This window comes from Tenrec ecaudatus, chromosome 1 (assembly GCF_050624435.1).
Source record: "Tenrec ecaudatus isolate mTenEca1 chromosome 1, mTenEca1.hap1, whole genome shotgun sequence".
In the NCBI taxonomy this organism is placed as follows: Eukaryota; Metazoa; Chordata; class Mammalia; order Afrosoricida; family Tenrecidae; genus Tenrec; species Tenrec ecaudatus.
The window spans coordinates 11237079-11255646 of record NC_134530.1 but is presented as its reverse complement, the minus strand read 5'-3'; the positions used below and the strand labels follow the sequence as shown (position 1 = coordinate 11255646).

Here is an 18568-nt window from a genome sequence, read left to right as displayed (position 1 = left end):
TATAGCACTGAAGCTTGCAGGGGGATTACCGCACTCAGAGAGATCACCTTGGAGGTTGGTGGATGTTCCCGCAGTACCATGGAGCTGCACCAGTAGTGGGCAGGAGTTTCCCCAGTAACTTGTAGGGCCTCAGGGTTTAGGTTAGAGTTCAACCCACTGTTTGAAGGAGACAACCACCTGCTACTTGATGTAAGGAAGTGGATCGGTATTGAGTCCGAAGCTGCATATAATACCAACAAATGCAAGTGGGAGCTCCCACAATTGGGCATTTAGGGTTATCCTAGGCAGAGGGGAGTGGCCTGGGGGCCACTAGTGGCTTTGGAAAGGAAAGAGAGGGAGAGGAGGAAAAAAGGGAAAACGAAGAAAACTAAGACTGGAGCGACAATGCAAGTAAACTAACACCCACTCACACACACACAACTAAAATACTTAGACTAAACTAAAGTGGAAACAGTAAAAAAAGAGAACACAATAAAAAGGGAAAACTGAATCTGTTGCCAGTGAAGCAGGAAAGAGAGAAGAGATAGAAGAAGAGGAAGAAACAAGAAAAATTAAAGGACGATAAAAAGGAAAAGAAGAAAAATAAAGGGAAGGAGAGAACATTTTTAAAAATTTAGATACAAAGCTGGATAAACTACATGCTGTGCCATCTGTAGCATTGTCTAGTGCTGTGTTCAGCACTGTTTTGGGGATAACCCGTAGTTCCCCCCGCTGGGTGTTCAGGGTTACCCTAGGCAGAGGGTAGGGGTCTGGAAACCAGTAGTGGTATATGGAAGGAAAGAGAGGGAGGGGAGAAAAATCATAAAAGCAGAGAGAGAGGAGAAGAGAACAATTAAAGTGAGAAGAAAGAAAGAAAAAGAGAATAAACAGAAAGAAGGGGGGAAACTCAACTGTGCTCACTAAGATTGTCTGTAATGGAAAGGAGGGAAGAAAGAGAGAAGAATGAAATAAAGAATATAGAGGTAGCTGATCCCTAATTGCCTGAATGTGGGGGCAGAGCGGTTTAAACCCTGCCCCATGATGGCAGGTTGGTGTGCCCTTTTAATGCAGGACCCAGTGGAGCTGGGCAGAACTATCCCAGTTGCCTAGATCACCTTACAGGTCCAATGGAATTTTCCTCAGTAGCACAGCATGCTGTAGATGGCTGTCATGGCTGCTGCGTGTGTTACGCAGAACTCACAAAGGGCAGGCTGTAGTTCCCCCTGTTATTTGGGTTGATTTGCCCTAGGCAATGGGTAGTGGCCTGGAAGCAAGTAGTGATGTATGTTAGGAAAGAGGGCAAAAAGAGGAGAAAGAGGGAAACAAAAATATATATAAGGTAAAAAAGAGCAGGCAAAAAAGAGGGGAAAAATATGAGCTCTTTGAGACCGACTGCAGTGGGAAAGATAGAAGGGTGAGTGAATATAAAAGAAGAAATACAGTGGTAAGTAAGGACATAACTGAGACATGATCACCTGTCCATCGGGCTGGAGGAGTTTCAACTCTTCCTCTATGTTGCGGGGTGGTATGCTGCTTGGTGTAGGGTTCCACAGATACAGGGTGGGATTACCCTCAGAGACAAGATCACACCAGCAGCCAGGCGTCAATTTCAGCCATGGTGCTCAGCGGTGCATTTCACTGGTATACCTCCTTGTGCTATATGTAGCACTACTGAAGGGTGGTCCTGGGTTAGGAGAGTGTTCCCATAGCGCAGTTTAGGGTCCCTGGACAGGCAGGAGCTCCCTAGCTGTGTGTAGAATCACTGAGAGGGAAGCTGGGCTTATTGGCCAATATACACTGATTGTGCCCTACTAAATCAGAGGATTCTGCCCCCACCCCCACCCCACCCAGCTAGAATCGAATCAACTTAAATCATTTCACTGGCTCTGGGCTCCAGCTCTGTTCTGTTAAAAGCTTAGATTTGCTCAGTGGGTCTTTGTTATACTCAAAGCTCTCGGCCCTATAGCTGAATTCTTAGATTCCTTAGGGAGGGCTTCTTATGTGGATTTATGTTAAGGGCTCCCTTCTATGTGCTCCTTGGGCCTAAGCAACCAACCTGGGGTTTGAGTTTTTACCAATAATATATATTTCACTCTTTTTTATTATGCTTTCACAGTACTCTTATGTGGGGGCTGTCATGCTGACCCCCAGAGAGGGAGATCCAGCTTATCAGGGAGGGTTGTTTCCTTCTGAGATAATTGGAACTGAATTTTACCCCTGGACTCTGACCATCTGTCTATTTTCTCTCACACCATGAACTGCCTCAGGTAAAATTCTGCTTTTTCTTCTACGCCAAGTTTTGGCTAGTGAACACCCCCACACCCCAGGCTATTAGCTAAAGGTAGTTAACAACCTGAAGGGCTCTGGGGTATAGTTCTCCTCCTGTGTGGAATTATGTCCCCTGTAGGGCGTCAGCCTGGAAAAATGGCTACTCCTGGTGAAAGGGCAGGAGGAGCTTTTCAGCTGAAGCTGGGAACTCAGCTCTCCCAAACTAGAGCATTCTTGGTTTGCTTTGAGAGTGAAAATCACAGGCAAACAAAGGAGTTCAGGTGAGACCCTAGTACCCTAATTGTAATTTCAGGATTCCACCTCCCAGTTTCTTTCACCATACCTCCCAATTTTCTGGTCTGGCAGCAGGAGCTTTGGACAGTTGAATATTATCTAGACACCATTTTTCCCTCTGAAACTTTATCATTTTAATACGTAAAATTAACTAGTGTTTTTTGTTTTTTTTTTTGGTCAGAAACAGGGGTGGATACTGTAAGGTAGACAAGAGGCGCCAAAAACAAAATCAGCCAAATTTTTAGCAAACATGCTTTATTAGGTGAAGAAACGCCTGGATGAAGTCCTACAGTTCGCACCGCCTGGGTCGGGGGAGTAGTGCCCCAAGCTATAGGAGTGAACCTTTTATTGCTGTGAGAAATGTGGCTGGGCTGGCCCTGGACCCGTATCCAGTAAGGTGGTCAGGGATTGGAAGGCACCAGCACATCCGAGGATGGCTGCTGGTGATTGGTGGACACAGGTCCATCTGGGCCCTAAGTCAGATGAGGAAGACTGTTGGTGATTGGTGGATGCAGGCATGTCCGCGCCCCTAGCCAGATGAGGAAGGCAGCTGGTGATTCGTGGACGTAGGCACCACATCTGTGCCCCATCCAGATGAGGGAGCACTTCCTAGTTCACGGTAAGGTGCACATGTGGTCAGCATGTGCAAGGTCCGGAGAGAATTGCATCAGCCAACTCTTATCAGTTCCACATGGGGTGGCGGTTTATTGCCCCAACTCTTTGGTGATAGGGTCAATGACCCTTCTAGCTACTTCCTTCTGGTGTGGGTAAAAGTGAGAGCGGCTTAAGAGTTGGGAATGTCTGGCTCCTGGGAGATGGGACTGCAAGTGCGTAGAAGGAGCTGGTTAACAGTTAGCTTGGTAATGTCCCTTATAAAGCTTTGGAGGAATCTGAAAAGACAAGGAGCTATTAGCAACACGAAGCAAATCATTACCAAGGGTCCCATGAGAGGCAGGAGCCAGGTAACGAGGGGGCCTTGGAACCAGAATGTTGCTGACAAAACCTTTAAGTGTTGTTTTTTTTATTTCATCAGCCATTTGTGTAAAGACTTCATGTTTTGTTCTACTAACCCAGATTCGCTAATGTAGTAGCAACATTCTTCCCTTTGGAACATACAGGTACTGCCTTTGTCAGCGGTTAGCAAGTCTAACACCCGGCGGTTTTGGAGGGTTACCTGTGCCAAGGAGATAAGCTGGCACTGTAAAAAGGACAGAAACTCTGCAGTAGATTATATAACCAGCTGGGGCTTTCTGTCGAAGTTTTCTGTTTGGATGGTGCTGTGCCCTAGAGCCTGGCTAGAAATTCTGGCTGCTGCCAGGAAGGAGGCAAAACTGAGCCTTACCAGAATAGGCAAAAATACAGCCCTGCAGTATCGGGAACAGGGTTGGTTTTTAGATTCCACTGACATGCGAATTCAGCCAGTCCATACACAGTAAGTTGTGGCACGATGGTGACCGGGAGACAGACGTGTGGCGTAGAACTATTAATACACTTATCGAGGGTTCTGTTACACCAAAAGAATATACCTGAGGAGGCCTTGAGGGTACTTGTGACATGGTGAGTAGAGCTACATGCTGCGCCTTCTGGTACCTGGAGTGACTTATAGCATGTAGGATAAGTGAAATTTTGTTCATGGACATACAAGGGGATGTTCAAAATAGGCGCTGGAAAACCGTTGCTTTCATTAGACTGGGAGAAACTCACAAGGGTATGGCCACTAACAAAGGGCATTGTAGGGAGGAACAGAGGTAACAGGAAGAGCTGTTAATTTTTGAGGTCTTAAGGGGACAGCAACCTCCTGGATTATTGTTATTCCGGTAAAGGGGTTGTCAGGGTATTTGGCTTGTACTTGGGCCTCCATTACCAGTAGCTGGTTGGTTAAGGATTGTTCACTGTTTAGGATTTCTGTGCTACCTGGTTTAGGCTATCAAAACTTTCTGGGAGGATTCTTCTATACTGCCAGTAGATTCCAGAGGGCTTACTACTACATCTTAACCAAGGATATAGCTTTCCCGTAACTCCTGATAGCCATCTGTCATCCCAGGGGTCTGCAATATTGAGGTGATATGTTCCACGTCCATTTCCTATGAATATGCCTTTCCTGACTAGGCTGAGTTCTGCATTCCAGTGCAATGCTAGGTGCATTTTGCAGGAGTATGGGCATCCACCATAAGTGTCTGGCCACTGATGGCAGTAGTTTTCTGTTTTCCCTTGAGGGACCATTGCAGGGTTGGTTAGGGGCCCTTGAGGGGTTTCTTTGGTTGCTTCAAACAACGGTTTGGCAATGAGAGCAAAATTAGGAATCCAAAGATGGAAAAACCCTGCGAAGCCTGAGAAAGACAGAATCTGGTCAGCATTTTCGGGAGAGAGTAAGTCCTTTATGGCTTGAGTACAGCAGGTGGTTAAAGATCGACCTTTGGGTGAGAGCAAAATACCCAGGTGACAGTTTGGGTGACAGTTTGGGTTCACAGCTGAGCCTTAGAGCAGGACACCCGATACCCCTTAGCTCCAAGGAAGTTTAACAGTGTGCTGTTTACTGCCTGGCAGTGAGACAGTGATGGACTGCAAACTAACAGATCATCTACATACTGCAGTATGGTACTCGGCTAAGGGTGATACTGAGACGTCAGTTGCTAATGCCTGCCCAAAGAGGGTAGGCGAATCTCTGAACCTCTGAGGGAGAACTTGCCAGAACAGCAGATAAGATAGTCATCTGCATGTGCGGGACAGACCAAGGGAACACAAGAGAAAGAAGAGGTCAAAGTTAAACTGCCATCCTAAATTTAGGATCTGCCCATCTTTTCCCATGTATACCTCAATCCCTCCTCTTCCTATTGCGTGTATATCCCTAGGTTGTCCCTCTCTCATTGCTGTATAACCTATAGTACAACCCCTTCCTGTGACATATGTCTTTACCTGTAATTGGTGGGCTTGCACTCCCCCAAAGGTATATAGGTCTGGGTTAACAATAAAGATCACTCTCTCTCACTTGGCTTCCCCTCTCCGCCCTATCCTCTGTTCCCTTTCTCCTTGCCCTCCTTCCCTTCCCTCTCTCTCCATCTGGACCATCTGACTCCATTATCTGATTCTCTTCTATCTCTCATGCACTCTATAACTATATTATAGTTATATATATTTCACGGGTACCATAAGCACAATTGTATGGTTTTTATATATAACAACCATACAATTGTGCTTATGGAACCCGTGAAATATATATAACTATAATATAGTTTACAATTATAATTACAATTATAGTAACTATAATATAGTATACAACTTTAATATAATATACAATTGTGCTTATGGAACCCGTGATTAGTGGTGGGGGGCTGGCACTCCCCAACTCATACCACATTTAGCCAGCACCTTTGGGCTCTAACTGCTAGATGCAATTGACACCTCTCCCATATGTGACTTCAGGCCTTGTTGAATGACTTGGAGGTGAAGGGTGGAGCAGAGTTCCAGCAGTTAAGAACTGCAGTTCTACAAATTCTGGCCATATTGTAAGGTGAAGGGGGGATTAGAAGACAGGAAAGGCTAATGTTCACATTAAATATATTGAAATCTTGGAATGAATATATATATGCTGCATATTCTGCAATCTGAGAGAACAACTACTCCAACGGGAAAGCTAAGGCTTTCTACTCCTGTAGCAGTCTCAGAAATCCACAGGGGCAATTCTACCATGCTCTGTAAGGTCTCTCTGAATTGATGGCAGTAAGGTTTTTTGTTTTGTTAAATACCAAATCAAGAATTTCTAACCAAGCTAAGTTGACACAAAACCCAAATATCTAGGAAAGTATGTAAAATTCATTAGACCAGTTGTGCTAGTTACTTAATCTGGTATCAATATTGGATTTCAGAGTATTAAGAGTCAAGGGGTAGACTCTAGTCTGCCAATCACACACAGCTAATGAGGCCTCTGTGGTCACGGACTTTCTGTGGGATTCTGGGGAAACTCTGGTATTTCCCTCTTAGAGGCCAGAGATACTGTATCAGTTCACTCCCTTGGACCCTCTCTACTGACAAGTCTGACTCGCTGTGAAACATCCCTGAGGAGAAGCCACATGGACCTACCCTGATGCAGCCAGAACCCCGGACCTGGAGAAGCCACATGGAGACCCCTGTTAGCACTGAGATGCTTACAATGCCACAGGATCCAAAGACTTTCTAAACACTGGCCTGTGATCATCCTGCATTCAGAGTCATTGAATGTGTTTTGTGAATCAGAAAAGGACTGTCTGGATTGGTATCAGACACGTTGGCTAACATAGGACTTATAGACTTGATCTGGACGGGGCTGGGATGTCTTCTCAATGTTCAAGTGCTCTTATATATAAAACCCTTTCTTATACACACGAGTGTCTATGAATTTGTTTCTTTAGTCTACCCAGACTAACACACCTGGATTCTCAATGATTTGGCTGTCAAGACAAAGTAATCTTCCCTGATTATATCGACATAATATAATCCTTAGTGGTGGGGCCGCTCTCAATTTAAGAGAATACTCTTGCTTCTTTTTGCTAAGTCTGGGTTCTGCATATGGCTCTTCATCTGACCTCTGGTTATCTAGACTTGAGCATGAATCTGCTGCTTTTGGTGCTGAGCCTGGGAGTCACTGGCAGGCTGTCATCTTACCTTCTGACCATGGATTCTTTTGCTTCTGCAGTTAGTTGTTTGCCATCTGATCTACTGAGAAGGTGATGTATATCATGCATGGTAAGAATCCTATGAATATAAATTCATCACTGTTGTCATCTACTGTGGCACACATGTCATAAAAAGAATAGTTTGAACTTCATTTGTGCTTTATCCTGGAGGTCTGACCACTATTACAGTTTATTTTACATGACACTGTAAGTTCAAAGGCAGGAATTGAGTATAATTTATCTATAGATCCAAAATCTACTTCAGCAAGGACAGATATTATTAGTCTAATATCTCATTTATATAATGTTGTAAATGATTATCTGATAAAAGGAGATGAAGACAAATTGATATCCACTCATCCAGTATTTTTCCTTGTATCATTATACCTTCTATAGAGCTGTCGAAGAACACTGAAACTAGAAAGGCATTATTTTATTTTAAAATTATTGATCTTTAAAAGGCTTTATTATGTGCCATTTAATTATATGTGAAAGAATAAAAATCATAGAATTAAAGGTGAGTGTGATATATTGCAAAAAACCCACAGGTATTACGCATGTTGAAAGTAGACTTCCCTAAGTTGGACATCTGAAAGGTAAAACAGGAATGTAGCATCTTTTTCCTTGAGGATCCTCATGCAGAGCAAGAATTTAAGAAAGAACTACAACAAAAATGGCACATTTTATCACAAGAACCCAACCCTATCTGATTTCCTTGAAGGTGATTCCCATTTCTCACCATGTTTAATGTGAAAATCTTGCCACTGTCCAAGAATACCAAAAGCTCCCAATAATTATCCTCCATTTCTCCAAGCACCCTCTGCATTCGTGCCATTTAGTCTCCCCCAAAGTATCCTATGCCATTTATCAACACATAGCCAACAGCAATCTTTGACCATATTCAATTTGTTAACGGTATAACACCTTCAGTTTATCAAATAGGAAGCTAAACTAAGCCAAACAAAAAAACAACTAGATGTGTCCAAAGCACATTTTACTAAGGTTCCCACAAGTTCTAAACACAAGAACCTAAAGAAAATTATATTCTGTGATCAAAGGAACCCTTTCAACTTAAGGAGAAACCGGAGGCTGCTAGAAGTACATAGAAAAGCTCTGTATCCCTACATTACTTGATGGATTATCTGCATTTGCAAAAGTCTGATTTTCATATTAGGATACTTGCAAGGTCCCTGGCAGGGGGTGGGGCTGTTGGCCAATATTGTGCTTGACTACTAACCTGATGTTCAGGTTTTCAAACCCACCCCGTTGCACCATAGCAGAATGACGTCCTAATCTGTGACCATGGAGAATGCAACCAAGGAAACTCTTTGGGGCACTTTCATAATCTGTAACACGTGGGGTCACCGTGCAGCAAAATATGCTAGAAGGTAATGCTTTTGTTTTTGGCCTTTTCAGTTTACAAGTCAGAAGTGAGGCGTGAAGTGGAGATTCCTCCCGGGATAAGGAAGAGCACTGAGACTTCCAGGACCTTTCCATCTCCTTCCTCATTTGTTACTTTAATCAGCCCTGGGAGACTGGTGTTGCATAGATCACGTAGACTAATTATGAGCTCTTTGAGTAACGTTCTTAAAGCTTTAGCAAAATACATTATTAATCTGTGTCCCCAGACCTTAAGAGTGCCCATCCAAGTCTAGCAGGCTACACATGTGCCCTTTTACCTCCTGGACCCCTCATCCACATCCAGATACTTATAACTGACTCTGCCTTCCTGCCAGTGCAGGGGAATTACACTGACCTCATTGCCTGCCAAGCCGAGGAGGAGCAATGGATCCAAACTCTTTGGCTATTCCCCAGTGGAGACAGCAGGCATCCCAGTAAGTACAGAGCGACACGGGTATATAGGAACATTTTTTTTATCACAAGGATCAACACGATGGTCAGAATAGCATGAAGGGAGTGGTCAGAATTACAAGTGTCATCTAAGAAATTTATGAAGTTTAAATTATTTGTATTGGAGGACAGTAAGGACTCTCTTGTCTAGAGTTCTGTCCTGTATCTAGCATTCAAAGGAACTGTCCTGCCAAAGTAGAAAAATGAATCTCTCCAATCTGTCACTTAACATCTCTAGGTAGTACAAAAGTTAATGTTTTATACTGTTAACAGAGAGTCCAGGTTCAAGTCCACCCAGACTCACCTTGGAAGAAAGTCCAGGAGATCTACATCCAAGAAATCAGTTACCAAACCGTACTGAGCGCTGTTCTACTTTGATCCACCAGGATCTCCGTGAGTCGCAGTCAACTGAACAGTAACTAAGGTTTTTCATTTTCACTTTGTGTGTTTGTTTTGTAAACTGTTCCATAAAACCAAAGTAACAACCACAACTAAGAAGAGATAAGAGTTTCCAGTGGTAGATCTATGTTTATATTTTTCAGGAATCCCCCTAATGTTTTTCTAAATTGGTTGAACCATTTTGCCTTCCAAATAATAATGAGTAAACGTTCTTCATGCCCCTGCTACCGTTTTCTTTTCTTTCTTTCTTTTAAAGAAAAGGCTTCGCCATTCTTCTTAGGGTACATTGAAGTGTCATTGTGGTATTGATTCCCATCTTACTAAGGGCTAATGAAAAGAGCCCTGCTGGCATAGTGGTTAACGCATTGGACTGCTAACTGCCAGGTCAGCAGATCTACTGTACCTAGTGATCAAAGGGACAAAGATGAGGCTTTCAACACCCTAAATATGTACAGTGTAGGAAACCCACAGGGTCAGTTACATTCTGACCTACAGAGACTTTATGATTTAGAAACAAATTGGCTACACTGGGCTATTTGTATTTTTAATGACCATTAATATTTAACATCTTTTCAAGTGCTTATAGGCCGTTTGCATATCCTCTACAGTGATATGTCTACTTATGTCTTTAGTCACATTTTATTGTATTACGTTTTTCTTGTTATTTTTTAAGTTATTCATATTTTTAGTAATTAAACATTACCTAATTTAGGGTTCCATTTGTGTCACCCAGTTTATAGGTTATTTCTTCAATTAGTTGAATGAGTTGATAAGTGGAAGTTTTAAAGTTTTGTTAAGATTAATTTACCAATTTTGTCATTTGTTGCTTTGCTTTTGTTGGAATGCCTTAGGAGCTCTAGTTCAAGCTAGGACCCAAATATCCCCTGCCCCATATTTTTTTTCAGTGTTGATTATTGTTGTTTATTTTATTTTATTTGACACATTTAACTCTTTGGTACACTGTGTGTTCTTTTTTCATACATTACACGAATATGAGTCCAATTTTATGCTTTTGCTATTGGAATTCATGCTGTCTCAGTATCATTTATCAGCAAGGCATTTCTTTCCCTAGTTTAGACATATTATCAGGAGAGATAATTTCCCCCAGGAACTGTCCTGGAGAACGTTGTAATGCTTGGTAAAATGGAGGGGCAAATAAAAAGAAAGGAAAGCCCTCCATGAGATGGATTGGCACAGGTGTGGGAACAGTGTAAAGATGGTACAGGATCAGGCACTGTTTCATTGTGTGTGCACGGGGTCCTTGTGGGTCAGAACTTACTTTATGGCACCTAAAATAAAAACAATAACATTTCCCTATTCAATGGTGTTAGCATTTGTCAAAAGGTAATTGGTCATAGCTATGCATGCTTAGATCTAGACTTTCAATTATATTTCTTTGTTCTATTAATGTGGTAAAATAAATAGTAACAGATATGGGAAGGCTGAGTACTCCCAAATATATATATATATATATATATATATATATATATATATATATATATATATGGCAAAAGTATGTAAACATCTCAGCTGAAGCCAAACAGCCTGATGGACTGAATCTTTGTGCTTAATTGTTGACTAGCAGAGTCTTGAGGAACTTCTAGGTCACTTGGACTAACAGTAAACAATGACAATGTTTCCCTTCTGCCGTCATGAGTATCAACTGGGGTCCTAAACACTCTGAGCAGCCACCTAAGACGCAACTCTGTCTCCTCATCTGGAGTAAAGAAAACCCATCTCGCTGACATTGAGGCAATGCTGACTCATAGCGCCTCCCTGTGGGTTTCTGAGATTGTAACTCTTTATGGGAGTAGACAGGCTAGTCTTTCTACCGCAGAGCTGCTGGGAGTAAGGTGAGTGAAGAAAATCAAAGATGCAAAGGGAACAATTATTTCAAAAGACTAAGGGAATATCGCAACTACAGTCCCTAAATACCGACTGGCTGTCACTAATGACTGCTCTGTTTGGGAACATTGTAGATGGTCTGGGAAGGAGTGAGATAAAAATTTAGAACAAAATTAAAAATCATAAATAATGATCAGACTTACTGTTTTGATAGAGAAAGATGGAAACTGGAGGTTAAGACATATAGAGACTCTTGAATCCTGTCCTAAAGCCAAGCTAGGGAGGCCTTTCAGCTAAACAGTAGACAGCCTTATAAACTGCGCACGATTTCACATGAGGAGTATTTGGCTTAGCAAAATCAACCAGACCAGAGAAAACATGCAGTACCGCCTCAAAACTAAATCCTAGAAGGAAGGAAGAAGCAAGAGAGAAGGATTCATGGAAAAGGGAATATATCAGTGAGTGGATGGGAAAGGGGGAACCGATTACAAGGATCTACATGTGAGCTCCTCCCTGGGGGACAGACAACAGAGAAGGGGGGAAGGAGAGATGCCGTATAGGGCAAGATATGACAAAATAACAATCTATAAATTATCAAGGGCTCATGAGGGAGGGGGGAGTGGGGAGGAAGGATAAAAAGAGGAGCTGATGCAAAGGGCTTAAGTGGAGAGCAAATGATTTGAAAATGATGAGGGCAAAGAATGTACAGAAGTGCTTTACACAATTGATGCATGTATATGTATGGATTGTGATCAAAGTTGTATGAGGCCCAAATAAATTTTTTAAAAAAAAAAGAAAAGGGAATACATCAAGGAAGTGAGAAAAGTGCCATTATATTGAGGGGACCGCAACTAATTCACAAAATATAATGTCTGTAATTTTGTTGAATTCAAACAAAAAGTATTGCGTTCTGTAACTTTTAAATCAGAGGACAATAAAATTTTAAAAGAGAAATATTTCAATCAGATTTATAATGAGTTGTAGAATTCCTTAAAAACCATCTGGTTCTCTCACGAACCTATCTCTCTTGGAAGGTGTTTATTTACTGTTTTTATCTCTGAAATTTTGTCTGTTCATGATTATTTCTAAAATTTCTTATTTACAAATATCAGGCCTCCAATTATACTAATCTCTCGAGTGGACATGTATATAAGTGGGCATGTATAGAAGCAAGTGCATGAATTAATGAAAAAACAACTCTAGACATAACATCATGTTGTAGCAGAAATACTATAGGCACTTAAGTGTGACTACTTTACAGATGAATTTCAGAATTGAAAATAGACTCAATTACCACTTGCCCATTTCCTTCTTTTATCTTATAAATCCTTCTTCTCTCTCTCTCTCTCACTCTGAAGGTGTCTGTGGTACATGGAATCACAGAATATAACACAGATCCCTAAATTCCTTCTCCTGGGCCTCTCAGATGATCCAAATCTGCAGCACCCCCTCTTTGGAATGTTCTTATTCATGTATACTGTCACTGTGTGTGGGAATCTGCTGATTATCATGATTGTAAGCTCTAACGGACACCTCCACACCCCCATGTATTTCTTCCTTGCCAACTTGTCCCTGGCTGACATTGGTTTCACTTCCACCGCAATACCGAAGATGCTTCATGACATCTATACAACCCAGAAAACCATCTCCTATGCTGAATGCCTGACTCAGTTAACGTTGTTTAATTTCTTTGGATGTATGGATAGTATGCTGATCACTGCCATGGCCTATGACCGGTTTGTGGCCATTTGTCACCCCCTGCACTACTCAGTCATTATGAACCCCCGCCTATGTGGTCTGCTGCTTCTAGCATCTTCTTTTTTTAGCGTTTTGGACTCCCAACTGCACTATTTTATGGTGTCCCAACTTATCTTTTGTGGAGATGTAGAAATCCCTAGTTTCTTCTGTGACCCTCCACTTCTCCTCAACCTGGCCTGTTCTGACACATCCAGCTACAGTATATTAGCATATTGCATCGGTGGCATCTTTGCTGGTGTTCCAGCCTTGTGGATCCTCTTCTCTTATGCACGAATTGTTTCCTCTGTCCTAAGAGTGTCATCATCAGGTGGGAAGTACAAAGCCTTTTCCACCTGTGCCTCTCACCTCTCTGTTGTTTGCTTATTTTATGGAACAGGTCTTGGGGTGTACATCAGTTCAGCTGTCATATTTTCTCACAGGAGTGGTGCAGTGGCCTCAGTGATGTACATCCTTGTTACCCCCATGCTGAATCCCTTCATCTATAGCCTGAGGAACAAGGATATAAAGAGGGCCCTGAAGAAGCTCCTCAGCAGAACAACTTATATGTGATATCTGAGCCATTATTTTGGGTCTGTGAATTTCAATGGGCAAGCAAAACCAAACATCTAGAAGTGGAAAATATGCTTGTGTTGTCACGTGATTTTCCAAGCTCTCAGGATTTGTATTGCTCTTGGTGTTTCATATCAGCATAATGTGTATGTGACAATTTTGTTAAACAGAATTGGGTGTGTTAAGGAAGGCATCAACACATTGTAACATCTGTCTAATCGAGTCCTATAAAAGATATAACACCTTCCACTCCCACACAGCTCTCACAACCATCTCCTGAACCAAGGACTTCCTAATGAAATGACAAGTGCGAGGTAGTACCGATGGAGAACACAGCTTTCCCCCAGATCCTGGATGCTTCCTCCCCCCAACTACCATGATCCGAATTCTACCTTGCAGGGCTGGATAGGGCAGAGGCTGTACACTGGTGCATATGGGGGCTGGAGGCACAGGGAATCCAGGGTGGATGATACCTTCAGGACCAAGGGTGTGAGGGGCGATACTGGGAGAGTGGAGGGTGAGTGGGTTGGAAAGGGGGAACTGACTACAAGGATCCACATGTGACCTCCTCCCTGGGAGAGGGACGGCAGGGAAGGGGGGGGAGAGGGAGACTCCAGATAGGACAAGATATGACAAAATAACGATGTATAAATTACCGAGGGCACATGAGGGAGGGGAGAGCGGGGAGGGAAGGGTAAAAAAAAAAGAGGACCTGATGGATGGGCTTTATACAATTGATGTATGTATATGTGTGGATTGTGATAAGAGTTGTATGAGTCCCTAATAAAATATTTTTTAAAAGAGGGGGGGGAAAGAAAATGATTAGGGAAAAGAATGTACAGATGTGCTTTATACAATTGATGTATGTATATGTGTAAGAGTTGTATAAGCCCCTAATAAAATGTTTAAATAAATTAAAAAATAAAAAAAGAAAGAAACTAAAACAGAAAAAAAACACACATCAAATTCCATTACTCCTTTCCTCTCATCCCTTTATTTTCAGATCTGCTTTATTATGTTGTCTAATTGGGGGCACAGCTGTTTCTTGATTTCAAGGTGGGCTTTGTACTGGAATTATCTGGTGGGTTTTAAAGATAAGCACTCCTCACTGTACCATCAGAGAGTTGGCTTCATTTACACTAAAAGTTGGTGGTGGGGATGAAGAGTTTTCAAAACACGGCAGTCTCTGCTGGCAGACAACCCACTCTCAAGACTTCAGGCTTAAGCTAAGTCATTTTTTACAAATGGCTATTTTGATGAAACTTCATATTACATACTTGTAACATATTTTCAGGAGAGATGACTCATTGGAGAAGCACATTATGGTGGAGAAACAACAATGTCAGTGAAAAACAGGAATACTTTAAAGAATATGGATTGACACAGTGGCTGTAACACAGGCTCAAACACAGCAAGGGCTGTGAAGATGGCACAGACTACAATGTTTCCTTCTGTGGTGCACAGGGTCCCCATGAGTTGAACAGACTCGATGGAACCCATTAATAACAGCAGCAACCATAGGAGCCCTGGTGACATAATTGTTACATGTTGGCTGCTAGCCACAGGTCCACAGTCCTAACCCACCAGCAGCTCTGTGGGAGACAGATGGGCCTTTCCTCCCACAAAAATTTAGTCTCAGAAACTTAGAAGGGGACTTATGCTTTGTCCTATAGTGTCACTATGAACCTGCACAAACTCAGTGGACATAAGTGAATAGCAACAATGTGTTCGGTTCCTTTAGTTCTCCTGGGCTTATGCTGAAAGTCTTCAAGTCCTCAAAGCATAGGGACATACGTGAGAGAAATTACCCTAGAGCTCCCTGGCAATATAACTTTTCTCAAATGCCTGGTAATATTTCTAAATTGATTTTTATCTCCACACACTATAGATTTTCCCATAGTGCTGGATATTAAGCTCTTGACTCTCTGACCCAAAATCACCTTTCCTTACTGACTTTTGTGAGTCAAGAGTATAAATTCTCCCATCATGTCTAGCTTCTCATTTAATTTTCTTGAAATGTTCTTCTAGGATTTGTGTATATAGAACCCATTCTCAACAAGTTCAACCTGTGGTTACTCCCTTCCACAGGTGGCAAATCTGCATTACCACGAAGTTGTTGCTTTTAAATGCATTTCTGCTTTTCCATCACAATATTACTAATCACTTGTATTAATTATTCTACATTTGCTATAACTTGTGTGATTTCTTCCTTCCTCTTGAAACAGATTAATAAAGCATTGTAAAGGGAATGTGTGTATGCTGCTTTGTGTCAATTGAAGTAAGCCTCCTACATTCTACAGTTAAATCGTGATTGCAAGTCTTGGTTAAGAGTGTATAATTAAGGTTAAAGTAGTGATATAGTATTTCCAGCCGTGAAGTGATTCTAATGTATGTACTTCACAATGATATTTAACATTCTGATGTACACAAGAACTTTAAGAGGATATTACCTGAAGAAGAAGACTTCTTAGGTATACAGTGGTGCTGGGGTCTGAACCAGGGGTTTCACCTGGGCAAGGCGCCCAAAAGAGCGGCAAGGCTGCAATTGTCATTGCTGGGCTCAGAGACAAGGAGTGTGGGCAGTGGCAGGAATAGGCGTCATTTTGGAGAGCTTTCATAGATCGTCATGTTATGTGAAATAAATAGTGACAATCTCAATGAGCAACAGGTTCATTTTCCGGCTGAGATGAGCATTTATACTGATGAAGATGACAACAACACTGGTCCTGGGATGAAAAAGAATTGTCATCAGAAAGAAAACATTGGGAAAGGGTTACTGCATTGAGCGTTCAGCATTTTGTTCTTCAACACAGAAAGTAAGCACCTATGACAGTAGAGATCAGATGCTCCAATGACCTTTCCAGGTGGTTTTACCAGTACTTGGTGTAGTCGTCCATTATGTAATCCAGGAGAACCTGAACGAAAGTCATGCAATCAGGGTAAGACAAGCAGCACAGAGGCATCTAAAAGCTGAGCTAGAAATTCCCACAGAAGCGGTTCCTCTAAAAGACATTATCAACATGAATTCACTACATGCTCAATTTGATGGTATTTGGAGTCAACATGTAATTGATTACATTTTGCTCGAGAGAAAGAGTGTTATGACTGGTCCTGATCCCAGTGACATTCAAAGGAAGAACCAGAAAAGCTTCTGCAGAAAGCAGCCTGTGGTGAAATTAAGATAAATCCATGGTTTTAAATGATCGCAGAGACTTTACTCATGAAATGTCGGGATAACTTTCATCACTAGAATCAATTTGTCAAGCATGAGAAAATGCATCTAATGTGAAAGTAAGGATGAATGATTAGTGAAGACTGGACATTCTCTCTTAGTGAATTTAGACGGATGGTTGTATATTTGGATTTCGTTTACTTCTTTATTAGGAGAACACTTATTTGGTACATTGATGGTTTTACAATTAGAAGGTGTATAGAAAAGACAGCTGACTTAATTCTGTATCATACGCTTATTCATATATCACTGTTTTTCGAAGACATGAGAAATTATTATAAAATGGAAAAAAAAGTTCATGTAATCTATCCAGAAACATATTCGAGACAATTTTGGAGGAGCAAAGTTAGTCAAATTTATATAGTAGGCAAATCATTTTCCAGATATTTCTAGGTCACTGTGCTGTTTGCCAGCCACTTTATCTACCATTGACTTCATATTGTGATCCAGAAAAGTGTGAACAGGACACTATTTGCTTAGCTAATTCAACACAGCGCAAGCTAACTGTTAACAGATCAAACTAGTTTGATATTAAAAGATCAAACTAGTTGTGTTGGACAGGGTTCTCTAGAGAGACAAACCAGATTGCTAGTAATTATATATAAATATATTTATAAAGATAGATATATAATACAAGAAATGAACCGTTAAATTATATACAAATAGATAATACAAGAAATGAACAGTTAAATTATAAAGCAGTGAGACACTAGCAGTTCTTTAAGGCTTGAGAGCCGCCAGGTGCAGGTCCCTTTCTGTAGAGAGCTGGGCTATATATACCCAGGCAGCAAACAGCAAGGCAGGTCACAAACTGTCACCAACTGTCAGTCTCCAGCTCTAGAGACGAACATTCCAATCATTAGGGCTTAAAGGGACCTTAACTTACAGCGACACAATCCACAGGCTAGTCACGCCACAGGTAGTGTACCTCTTTAAACTGAAGTACAGAACAAGCAAGGCGGCCGCACGCAGGTCTGATGATTAAAAAATGAGAGACAAGCAAGGCAAGGCTCACTGAGCCATTTTATCCCTCTGCCTTTCAATTAATCCCACTTGTGTTTATCGGCCAGGCTGGCACAATAAACTATCACAATCCACCCCTTACCAACCTGGCACCTGTACACAAATTTTTATTCATGCATACTTATATAATTTCCAGACATTAATGAAATCACACTTATACTTATCATCAATCATCTATCATACATATAAATGAAAAAACATCCAGTCCAATTGCATCTGATATATCATGCCTGAACAAAGGAAAGATATGCAATAAGCACATGAAAGGAAATACATTGACAATTACAAACCTCGCTTTTGCAATTGATCACGTGGTCATAATTGATAGGTAGAACTGCCTTCTACTGCTACCCATTCTGTATTACCTTTGCCCTCAGCAAGCACCTCAGCTGACTGTGGTTTTGGGCCTGGCAGGGTGACCCAGACCTTCATTCCTGAGGGGTCTGGGTCATTATAAGTCCTGCCAGGATTGGGTTGCTGTAATTTACCATTTACTTTAATCACAGGGCATGGTAACACTAAGAGTCGGCCTATGGGATCTCCTGCATTCCAGACATATTCTTCTTTACCTCCATTATGTAGTACCAGTCCAATTTCTCCTTGGTTATCAGGATCAATCACACCACTTAGTACAGTAACACTCTTCCTGACCTGTTGATCCAAAGGCATGAGAAGTCCAAAGTGGCCAGGCGGCATTCTCAGCTGCCAGTTCAATGGA

The 18568-nt window shown here is 41.7% G+C and overlaps 1 protein-coding gene and 1 pseudogene across 1 annotated transcript; both read left to right on the top strand.

Annotated features, from left to right (window-relative positions):
- Positions 1–12650: 12650 nt before the first annotated feature.
- LOC142440771 (olfactory receptor 7E178-like) lies at positions 12651–13595 on the top strand. Its single transcript, XM_075543028.1, has one exon. The coding sequence runs from the start codon at positions 12660–12662 to the stop codon at positions 13593–13595; it is 936 nt and encodes a 311-aa protein (XP_075399143.1). The 5' UTR covers positions 12651–12659.
- A 2626-nt stretch (positions 13596–16221) lies between these two features.
- Positions 16222–16884, top strand: LOC142431327 (isopentenyl-diphosphate Delta-isomerase 1 pseudogene; annotated as a pseudogene).
- The last annotated feature ends 1684 nt before the right edge of the window (positions 16885–18568 follow it).